At 46.8% G+C, this 11,654-nt stretch overlaps 1 protein-coding gene across 1 annotated transcript; it reads right to left on the reverse strand.

The window, feature by feature from the left end:
- Positions 1 to 3,491: 3,491 nt before the first annotated feature.
- TRIM10 (tripartite motif containing 10) lies at positions 3,492 to 11,234 on the reverse strand. The gene is given in 8 exon segments (XM_052649614.1): positions 3,492 to 4,033; positions 5,753 to 5,785; positions 6,974 to 7,089; positions 7,422 to 7,444; positions 8,163 to 8,393; positions 8,910 to 9,005; positions 10,805 to 10,816; positions 10,818 to 11,234. Coding segments are annotated over 8 exon segments (1,470 nt in total).
- Positions 11,235 to 11,654: the final 420 nt, after the last annotated feature.

Raw genomic sequence — 11,654 nt, forward strand, 5'->3', positions numbered from 1 at the left:
ACGGGACTATTAATAATACCTACCTCATAGGGTTGTTGTGATCAATAAATGAGTAATATATTAAAAAATATTTATTTACAGTGACTGGTCAGAGTGAGCTCTCTATGTGTTCATTATTATTACTAACATTTTTTAAATCTTTAGTTCTTTCTTCGGGAACTACTTGTGTCCCCTCCAGCACCCTCACCATAGCTTCCCATGAAGCTTGGTTAGTGGTGGGAAAGTCCCATTTTCCTTATTTACGTGTCTGATCTTATAATAAACTTTTCTATTATTTGAACTAACTTGAATGAGTTGTCATTCCTTTTAATAGAGCTGTTACAGTGTAAGCTGTGAAAAAATCATGTAAACATGTGGATGTCCCACCAAGTGTGCACAGTCCTTTGGGGGTGTTGGAGAGGGTGATGGGGAGCTTGGGGCTCTGGACTCCAGCACTTCCTGGAGGAGGGAACCTTGAGACCAGACTGTGACAAGCAGAGCGTGGAGGCTCATGGAGCTACCTTATCTTGAAGTCACCGTGTTTTAGGATCGATCCACTTCCTCAGCACTGAGTCCACACTCCAAACAAATGAACTTCAATTACCCTGCAAGTGCTGATAGACCAACACGAGTATTTTCACTCACTAGCAGTTTTATTTCTCAGTGTAAGAAATCTAAATTGATTTCTGAATCCAAGTCCCTTGTTGGGAGCATGTCCAATAATAAAATATTCACACCTACTGGTGGACCCATTTCTGAACAAGATAGCCTGGTGGCTAAGAGCTCTTGGGTCTGACATAGATCAAAATCCTGGGTGCATGATTTTGGCTGAGCAAGTACCCCAAATTCACCAGGTCTCAGCATTTTTAACTTTAAAATGTAGATAATAATAGGAGCTACCTGGGTCACTAAGATTAAGTGACATAATACATGTAAAGTCCTTCAACAGGCCAAGATCTCTCTTTAAGGTCTAATGTAGTCTTTAAATATACATATATATATATATATTTTTTTTTTTTTTTTTTAATTGGAGGATAATTGCTTTACAATGCTATCTTGTTTAGGCTGGGATCTTCATACACATTTACCCTAGAGGCTAATTGTCATTTTTAAAAACACAACTAAAACCAGTGAAAAATAAACAAAAAAAGACAATCCACTTTTTGGTGGAATCTCAGGCCTGAGGACTTGGGGTATGTTTTACCATTATATAAGGACATGCATGTGCCTTTTCCTTTTTTTTTTTTTTTTTTTTTGACTACATTTTACCTGAAATACTGAACACTCCCAGAAAAAGCAATTGTACCTTCATTTTCCAATTCCTGGCTCCCGATCTCCCCATGTTTTCTACTCGCTAAACTGAGGGCTTCCCTCATAGCTCAGCCCATAAAGAATCTGCCTGCAATGCAGGAGACCTGGGTTCGATTCCTGGGTCAGGAAGATCCCCTGGAGAAGGAATGGCAACCCTCCCCAGTAATCTTGCCTGGAGAATCCCAGGGACAGAAGAGCCTGGCAGGTGACAGCCCAGGGGGTTGCAAGAGTAGAATATAACTTAGCGACTAAACCACCACTAAACTGAGGCTAAACAACAGGAAATTCCCCAGCAGTCCTGTGGTTAGGATGCCAGCTTCACTGCCGTGGGCCTGGTTTCAATTCCCGGTTGGAGAACCAAGATCCTATAAGCCTTTTAGCCAAAGGAGGAAAAAAAGAAGAGGGTAAATAACAGAACTTTTAGGGTGACTTCTAAGCCTGGGCCTCAATACACTGTACCCATCTCTCCTTAGAGTTTGCACCTGGATGGTTTGCTCCTCCCAGAGGCTGCAATGGGGAGATGATAGAATGTTTTACTTTATGTTGAGCAGATTCAACAGAGACAGTATTAAAGCGAAGGATATATTTAAGCAGAATAAATGACACCACCACCAAGAACTAAAAATAAAATATAAGACAATGCTTTTATTGTACACAGGGTTAAAACTTCCTTGGAATGACAGAAATCATCTTACAAACTCAAGGCAGCCACGTGTTAGTTCTTGTCCCTGAACCAGCACCAGGCAGGGTGGTTTCTGGAGTCATGAACACTCAGCTTCTTCACACCACGTGCAGCCACAGCTTCTGCCAATACAACCTGCTCCCCTACAAGGTCTCTGCCCATATCCACACATCTTCGCAAAGTCCTGATTCTCTCCCTTCCTCTGCCCAGTCCCTCAGATGACACTTCTTATCCAGCCCTGGAGCAGTCCCAGTGCTTTGGGCTACAAGTCATAGGTCTCCTTCTGTAACTGCGTTTGGGCAATTCACCACCTGCCTCTGTCTGAGATTCCTTCCCCAGTACAAAGCTTATTATGGTGCTATCTCTGCTCCCACAGCTGAGCTATTGGGGACTCATTCCTGTTCACCATCATATTCCTTTTGTCTCATTTCTCAATGTCAGATGGTGATCAACAGATCAGGAAGAGGATTTTCCTGATTTTCCAGGGGATGAGTGTGGACCTCGGGTTATGGCTTATGTCCACAACTTCCCTGACCCCTTCCCACCAAGGCCCTGCATTTTCATCGCAGCCAGAAGAAGGCACTGAGTGGTGTCAGGGGTGGGTGTCATGAGCAATCAGCTCATGAAGACAGTGCAAATGACCCAGTGTCCCATGGGTCACAGATCATCCATCCACTTCTCTGCCACCCCTTCTCCCTAAGATGCTTTTTCCCCTTTTTTCCTCATTCACTATAATCATCTTTTGGTTTTATTTTTGTCCACACTCTGAAGCATGTGGGCTCTTAGTTTGCTGACCAGGGATCGAGCCCACATCCCCTGCATTGGAAGCATGGAGTCTTAACCACTGGACCACTATACCTATCTTTTAGACTCCCCTTTCTTGAAAGCAACCCTGACTCACCTCCTGCCTCCTCATGGGTTATACCCCTCCTCTGGGCTGTTCTAGTGCCCAGATCAGACTCCTATCACAACACTTTGCTCTCATTTCCTCCTGAGGTCTCTGTCTCTTCTCATGACCTCCTTCAGATACAGGACAAGTTTTGTGGGGGTTTTATTGTTTGTTCGTTTTTTTCTTTTCCCTTTCATGTCACCAGTGGCTACCATACTGCTTGGCTCATAATTAGCACACAACAAATATTTCCTAAGGATATGAGTAGATGAACTCTAATATTTTAGGGGAGAAAACAAGATGAAGAGAGTGAGATGCCTAGTTTAAGATCATATAATTAGTTCATTACAAGGCTGGCTCTAGAACCCAAGTCTTCCTCACTCAAATCCAGTATTCCTTCCTCTTACACAGTACTTCTGTGCCTGGTGGGGATGGTGGTGAGGAGGGCTGGCAGTAGTCTGAGTCCCATCCACCCGGCATTGAGGAAAAGACTTGATCAGCAGACTGAAGTTCATCTCACCTTGTCCCTCTCCAAAGTCCCGACTCATCACATCATCGAAAGCAGTCATTTCAAATCTCAGGTGACCCAGCCAGGGTCAAGTCAATAGGTCCTCTCTTTGAGCCCTGTGCTTAGGACATGGTAGCTGCATCCTCTTGGGAGCTCAGGGAGAACTTGGACCCTCGGCCCCAGAGCCCAAAGAAGGGAAAGACCTTCTGGGTGAAGGACGCAGTGAAGGTGTAAATGGGTTCCTGGGTGACGGCGTTGGCAAAGGTCACCCAGCCCACCTCGTAGTCGATGGACACCCGCACCTGCTGGGGCTGCTCCTCCAGGGTCAGTCGAGTGGGGAAGGAGCTCAGGGCTGAGACGAAGCCCCAAGCCAGCCTCACCGCCCACACCCCCTCCTCCGGCCGCAGCCGAAGCTCCCCCTTCCGGCGGATGTCCTTACTGACCACGCCCAGGGTGCAGCTGCCCCCGTGAGCCAAGTCCACACTCACCACCCACGTGTGTCTCCCCCCTGTGAAGCCACCATGGGCCAGGACACAGGTGGCCCGGTCAAAACGCTGGGGGTTGTCCGGTGACTTCTGCCACTTGTAGGAGAAACGAGCCTGCTGGTAGTCCTCGGACAGCAGGAGCTTGGGGTGGGAAGTCCGGGGGTCTAGAGAGATGTGCGCTGTGGGGAAAACAAAAGGGGTGCAGATGTCAGCAGACACACTATCACCTTCCAGAAAGGCCTAAACACTCCCCTTGGCATTCACGTTAGCATTACTCCCAACAATGTGTAGAATGCCTACAAACACCGGAAGCATGGGAATCTCCTGGGAACTTGTTAGTGACACTCTCAAGCTCCACTCCAGACCACCTGAGACAGAATCTGCATTTTAGCACCATCCATAAATGATTCCTGAACCTGTAAACGCCTGCTTCAGAGGATGTGTCCAGTTCAGTCGCTCAGTCGTGTCCGACTCTTTTCTGCAACCCCATGGAGTGCAGCATGCCAGGCTTCCCTGTCCCTCGCCAACTTCCGGAGCCAACTCAAACTCATGTCCATCGCGTCAGTGATGCCATCCAACCATCTCATCCTCTGTCGTCCCCTTCTCCTCCTGCCCCCAATCTTGCCCAGCATCAGGGTGGTGCTGATGCTGACTTTTCCAATGAGTCAGTTCTTTGCATCAGATGGCCAAAGTATTGGAGTTTCAGCTTCAGCATCAGTCCTTCCAATGAATATTCAGGACTGATTTCCTTTAGGATTGACTGGTTGGATCTCCTTGCAGTCCAAGGGACTCTCAAAAGTCTTCTCCAACATCACAGTTCAAAAGCATCAATTCTTCGGTGCTCAGCTTTCTTTATAGTCGAACTCTCACACGCATCCATGACTACTGGAAAAACCATAGCTTTGACTAGACAGACCTTTGTTGGTAAAGTAATGTCTCTGCTTTTTAATAGGCTGTCTGTGTTGGTCACAGCATTAGTTAGTTGGTTAGCGTGTTAGTTTGGACACGTGGGTTCTCATCTGGTTCTCTGCAGTCCCCTGAAAAGCACTTCTGCTGCCTGCAAACTGGCTGACACCCAGAGCTGTGTGTGCCTGCTCTCATTTCCTCTGCTGACACATCACGTTCTATCCCTCCTGTACCTCAGAGGGCGGGGACATTCCCCCACCCCCAGTCCAAACTTCATGATCACTCCCTGGGTGCATGTGACTCATATACCCAGTCTTCTTCGCTCTAGTCAGTCTCCCTGACTCACCCATGGGGTATTCATTCTGCCTCAGGAATCTACAATCAGGCCGTCTGAGGGCCACTTTTTGACATCAAAACTATGCATAGTGTTACCTTTAGTATCCATAAGTTGAGACAAATACGTGAATTCTGATATGTCCATGAATTAGAGTCGCTTCCAAGAACCCCATGACATCCCAGTGTCTTTGGCTGATAGACTAGGAACAATGGCCTTGAGAGGGCTCCAGTCTTTATTCCTTTCCTGCCCAGAGGTTACACTCCTATCATCCATGAAACAATACCTGAGAGAGAGTGGGGGGTCCTGACAATTCTAAAAATGTTATTCTAAATCCAGATCAAAGTTCCCCTCACCCAGGAAGCCCTTCCCGATAGACCTTGGCCCAGGCTGATTTAATCTTTCTATCTCGTCAAGTGCAGATCAGAACCTGAACTTCTGTCAGGTACGTGGTATGAGTGTGTGCGTCTCTCCTACAGTCCTTATGAAGGCAGTGACATGTATCACTGCCATGTGTGACATTATGTGTGTATGTACATTTATTTATATATATATGATATATATGTATTTGACTAGTACATTTTCCAGTGTGGAAAATTATCTGTCCTTTTCAACTTTAGATTTCTCACTCCCTCCCATACTGACAGAGGCAACTCACCTGGCTCATAATCCAACTCAAAGCTGAGTTTTTCTGTAAAGAGGAAGTAAAACAAGATGCGATTTCATTAGTCTCACAAAACCACAGAACATTCACTGATGAGGAAACTGAGGCCCCAGAAAGGGAAGGGACAAAGAGAAGGGACAAAGGGAAGGCCCCAGAATGGCAGGTGGAACCCTCTAGACCAGTGGTTCTGAACTTGAACTTGCATCAGAGCCCCCGGAGCACTTGTTTTTGATTCAAGTGGCCCAGGGTGGGGCCGAGATTTGCTTTTCTGGCAAGTTCCCAGGGCATGCTGATGCAGGCTGGGACTTCATTTTGAGCCTCACTGTCTAGCTCTGAGTAGGCAGAGACCATGTTTACCAACAATGCCTCACACAGAGCCCAGGATATAGTAAATGCTCAAGAAACATCTACTTAATGAACAAATAAGTGGGTTAATTTGTTTCTCATTCTGCTTGGAAATAATTTAGGGGAGAGTCAAAGGTCAGTCTTTGACGAGAGTAAAATTTCCTTCTCTGCTAGGCCACTTACTGGCAGGAAGTGGACTTAGGGGAAAACTCTGCTAAGGTGACTTTTTTTTGTAGGCATGTCATATAGAACTAGGTGGCATCATTCATGATGTCATGTGGGACGAGGGGGAGGTGCTGGCAGCAAGCCACATTTCTGACTCTCATTTCAAACCCTCCAGTCCCTCACTTATCACCACTCCCTGTCCTGGAAAAGGGATCATGGTCCCCACATGGGCAGTTCAACTCTGAGGACCAGGCTAATGGGGTGGAGGATGGGGGAAAGCCAGGGAAAGGAGGAAGGAAAGTCAGCTAAGACAGGGCACAGAAAAATACTCTCAGTGGCTATTAATTAACAATCATAAAAAAGCTCATCATATATTACAAATGCCCCTGTGGCTTTTTAAAATTATTGACAGTGACCAATTTTTGTTAATCATTATCTTACATGTCACTTCATGACAAGTGATTAGATCGGTTTCATTATTTTTCAAAATAGTTAAAATTTTGTGGAAAGCTTCAGCTTTATTATCTCACTTCGTTGTCACATTATTCTGAAAGCAGATTTTATAAAGATCGGCAAATAAGGAAAACAAGGCACTGGAAAGGCTTGAGCCTTGTCAAAGGTCACACAAGCATAGGGAAGCAGGGCATGGAGGCCACTCGTAAGCCCAGGCTTCATGGCCACCTGTGCTCCATGGGGTCCTCTTACCCAGAAACATCTTCATCTCCCTCCGCAGCGGGAAGGCTTGCTGGGGGAAGTCCCGAATCCTCTGGCCTAGCTCCGGAGATATAGCCACTGGTTTCCGGCACCTTCTGGTTTCACATCTAGGGGCACAGAAATGGTGGGGTCTGGGATTTATCCTCCTTAGCACTGCCCCCAGACTCAGTTGGTCATCTTCTAACTGAGCTTGGAGGTGCCAGTCCGCATGGGCAGACATCATTCCTCTAGGATGGACCCCCTTCCTCTCCTCACTGCCCACTTTCGGGTAATGCCATGCTGAGTGTGTACCTATGGTAATACGTGGAAATGCAATTGAGGATGTGAAAGTTTACATGTGAGTTTTATCTGTAAAGTGAGAACGTATGTTTGTTTGGCAATAACCAGGCATGTGGTGCCTGTCTGTTTATGTGTGTGGGGAAAGAAGAGACAAACTTACCTTATTAGAGTGCTTCTGATATCCTAGGAGAAAGAGAGAAAGCAGAGATTGGTTTCCACTTCTCCTTCCCACAAGAAAAGACAAAAATACTGTAATCTCAGCCCTAGATAGAAAAGGACACCAGATCCATGGACTCACAGCATTTTAGGGTTTATGAGGCTTCAGGAATCTTGGAGCCCAACTCCTTTATTTTATAAGATGTAGACAGTGAAGTGACCTGGCCCTCAGAGGCAAAGACAAGTCCCATCCCAAGGTCACCTGCTTCTCAGTCCCAAGTGTGTCCCCCTAAGTCATGCTGCCTTTGTGATGCTGTATTGGGACCCCAGTATCTCTCCTCCAGCAAGACAAAGTGAAATAGACTAGAAAGAACTTCCTGACTGGGGGGTGTGGCACAGAGAATGGTTTGCCTTGAAAACAGCACCTGACATTTGTTTGCATAGTGCTTGATGCTTTGCAAAGTGCTACTTTCACTTGCATTTTACTGTGGGATCCTCACAAATAAATAAAGTATTTGTGAGATAAATAAAGCATCTTCCCTATCTGAATGGATGGTAGGATGCACAAATTGACCCGGGAGCTCTGGGGGAAGCAAGGACTCTTAGAATGCAGAACCTGTGGTCCTGTGACCCATCTTCCACTTGGGGTACAAAGATCTGTGAGTGAAGAAGAGATGGCTCAGATGATAAAGATGCCGCAAAGCCTAGGCGAGCACAGGGGATGGGGGCGGGGCTCAACTCTCACCGTCAGGAGCTCCCTCGCCGGCCTCTCCTTCTTCTCCTCCAGTTCCTCAATGAGGGCGTTGAACCGGCCGATCTCCCCAGTGACCAGGACATCAAACTCATCCCGATGCTTCAGGATGTCCTCGTCCAGCTTCTCCAGCTGGGCTAATAGGATGTTCTGCTGCTCTTCCAGGAACTGGCTCAGATGTGCAAACTCAGAAATCACCTTTTGTTTCTTGGTGGCCACCTGAGTCTGAGAGGGCAGGAGAAGAAAGAGGCCAGGAAGTTATTCCTCCTCTTCTTCCCCTTCCTTTTCCTTCTTTTTCCTTAATTCACTCCCATCTCCCTCCTGGCCCAGATCCATATCTTCCAAGGTTTGGTGGTAAAGTCAGGGTCCCCTAGTCTCCAGGTCCCTGGACAGACTTGGAACCACGGCATGGTTTCCTTTCCACCTGGCCTGCCATTTCCGGGAGGAGATGTAAGGAGGGGGTGAGGAAACCTTACTTCCTGCCGTTTACCAAGTGTAACAACGTGCGTGTCACTAAGGGACAGTCGTTACAGCAATTCAGTGAGATAGTGACGATTTTTAATCTTCACTTCACAGGAAAATAAACAGAGCATAGAGAGCTGTTTGAGGTCATAGAGCTAATTTGTTTCAGGATTCAAACTCAGAAGGACTTCAAAGCCCCTTTATGCGATGTTTCCTTATTTCAGATAGGCACTGGAGCCAGAGGAAAGCAAGAGGGCTAAGGAAGGGATGATGACCTACCAGGAGGACTTGTATTCTTCGATTTTCCCTTGACTGAATTTCTTGAATCTCCTCTCTCTCTTTTCTTAGACATTCAAGACACTTCTGTATTTGTTCCTGGAAAGAAGGGGCATAAAATATCTAAGATGGAGGTGGGGGAGGGATAAATTAGAAGTTTGGGATTAGCAGATACAAGCTACCATATGTAAAACAGATAAACAACAAGGACCTACCGTACAGCACAGGGAACTAAATTCAATGCCTTGAAATAAATTATAATGGAAAAGAGCCTGAAAAAAATATGAATCACTTTGCTGTACACTAGAAACTAATACAAAGCTGTAAATCAACTATGCTTCAATTAATTTTTTAAAAATATTTAAGATGGAAACAATGATTTGTGAAGAAGTGTCATCTCTGTCTCCTGGAATAGAGTGACCCAGTGGAAGGAGTTGGGCCTCAGCTGACAAAGCCTGGGTTATTATTGTCCTTAACAGCTGACTCTCTTTGGGTCTTTTTCCTCTTGTTTGGCCCTCCAAGAATTTTGATCAGGGCTTTCCCCCCTTTAACCTGCACCATGATAGGCTATGATTCCATGTTCCCACCTGAGCCTTCCTGCTATCAGGTTGTGTAAATGTGCTCAGTCGCTTCAGTCTTGTCTGACTCTGCAAATTTATGGACTGTAGCCCTCCAGGGTCCTCAGTACATGGGATTCTCCAGGCAAGAATACTGGAGTAGGTTGCCATGCCCTCCTCCAGGGGATCTTCCCAACTCTGGAATCGAACCTTCATCTCCTGTGTCTCCTGCATTCAGGCAGATTGTTTACTGCTGAGCCCCCAGGGAAGCCCTGTCATCAGGCTAAACAGACTCTAATTTCTTTTGCCTTTAGAAATGGTATCTAGGGTCTGTCCTGAATTTGATATGCCCTTCTTTGAAATTATCCTAACTTTCTCACATCTCCCAAAAGGAGCACCTCCAAACAACCTCTGTTATGAATGGAATCAACTTTCTGAGTATGATCTGGAGGGAACAAGAAACATGGATAATGCAAAAAAAAAAAAAAAATCAATGACTTATTTTAAAAATTGCTTGCTCTTGCAGACTTCCCTGGTGGTCCAGTGGTTAAGACTTTGTGCTTCCACTGCAGGGGGCACAGGTTCAATCCCTGGTTGGTGAACTATTAATAAGATCCCACAGGCCACATGATGTGGCCAAAACACCCTCCCAAAACAAACATACAAAAAATTTCTTGCTTTAGAGAAGAGTTACAAACAGTTATACACATATTAATGCCCATAAAGGTACACTGCAAAATATATTTAGAACTCTTCCAATACATGCTAATTAACTAGCTGACACATATACACAGACACCTACTTGTAATAAAACAAGATGCATAAACAACTAAAACCAGCATACACTCATTTAATGACAGAGAAAATTACACACTATATGTAACTACCCAACCTGCATATATGTAAACACTAATTTACTCACAAACATGAGCACTCAGTTACACATACACACTCAAATTGTCAGATCCCCCCAAATACACTGCATCCACTGGGAAATGTACAAACATTAATACTAATACACACTATGCAATCACTTCCTCAAGTGCAAACCCAGACATCCTCAGACACACCTGACTGATCCAGGGCCAGACACACATGCTCTTGTTCTGGTGACTCATTCATTCACAAGGTATTTGTTGAGCTACTATTATGCGTTGGCCGTAAGGAAACAATATAGGACATACTTAAAACACAAACACACGATCTTGCATTGCTGGGTCTATTGCCTGGCTGATCATAAAATAGAGAGTGGCCCAAATCATCCACCCCTCCGCTCTGCTTCTTTCAGTCTAGTCACATCTGAGACCCACCCCCGGAAAGCTCTCAGTTTCCCCTTCGTACCCGGTAGGGCCCCCGCTGCGTCCTCCAGGAAGCGCACGGTGTGGGCGCGGTGCTCCCAGGCCTCCCGGCACACCACGCACAGCTGCGTCTCGTCGTCCTCGCAGAAGAAGTAGACCTTCTCCCCGTGCTCTGGGCAGACATCCTCCTCGTCTAAGTCCATCTGGGACACCAGCTTGAGACGCTCGATGTTCTCCACCACGTTGGCCAGCTGCCAGTTGGGCCGGAAGTTCCCTGGGCGGAAAGGCTCCTTGCAGAGTGGGCAGGTCGGGGGCTCCTCGGGGTCCAGGCTGGTGATCTCCAGGTAGCGGATGAGGCAGACGCGGCAGAAGTTGTGGCCACAGTCAATGGTGACCGGTTCTCTGAGGGTCCCTTGGCAGACGGGGCAGTTGACCTCATCTGCCAGGCTGGTCACGGAAGCAGCTGAGGCCATGGTGCTGCTGCTGCTTGTGACCTCTTCAAGGTCACCTTCTCTGCTCGGCTCGGGGGCAGGGCTGGGAGAACAATGATGACGCACAGCGCACACTTACACACCCGCATGCACACACGGCCAGACACAGGGGCACCCTACATACCCAGTGACAGCCTCATGGTCACACACATACACACCTGCACTTGCACACAAGAGGAAGGCACCCACTGGCATGCCTGCAGCCAGGGGTCTGCTTTCCCCCTCCCAGAGGAGCAGACACACACCTCCAGTGGCAGAGACAGAAACAGCAGAGGAGCCGGAGAAGAAGGGGTGACAGCCTCCCAGAGATGACCTCAGTTACTGTCTCAGCTGGTGCCCATGACCAGCAGGTTGCTGCTTTGTCCCGTCCATCCAGAGACGCTCGTGGTAGAAGGAAAGTAT

Source organism: Budorcas taxicolor, chromosome 11, assembly GCF_023091745.1.
Source record: "Budorcas taxicolor isolate Tak-1 chromosome 11, Takin1.1, whole genome shotgun sequence".
Lineage (NCBI taxonomy): Eukaryota > Metazoa > Chordata > Mammalia > Artiodactyla > Bovidae > Budorcas > Budorcas taxicolor.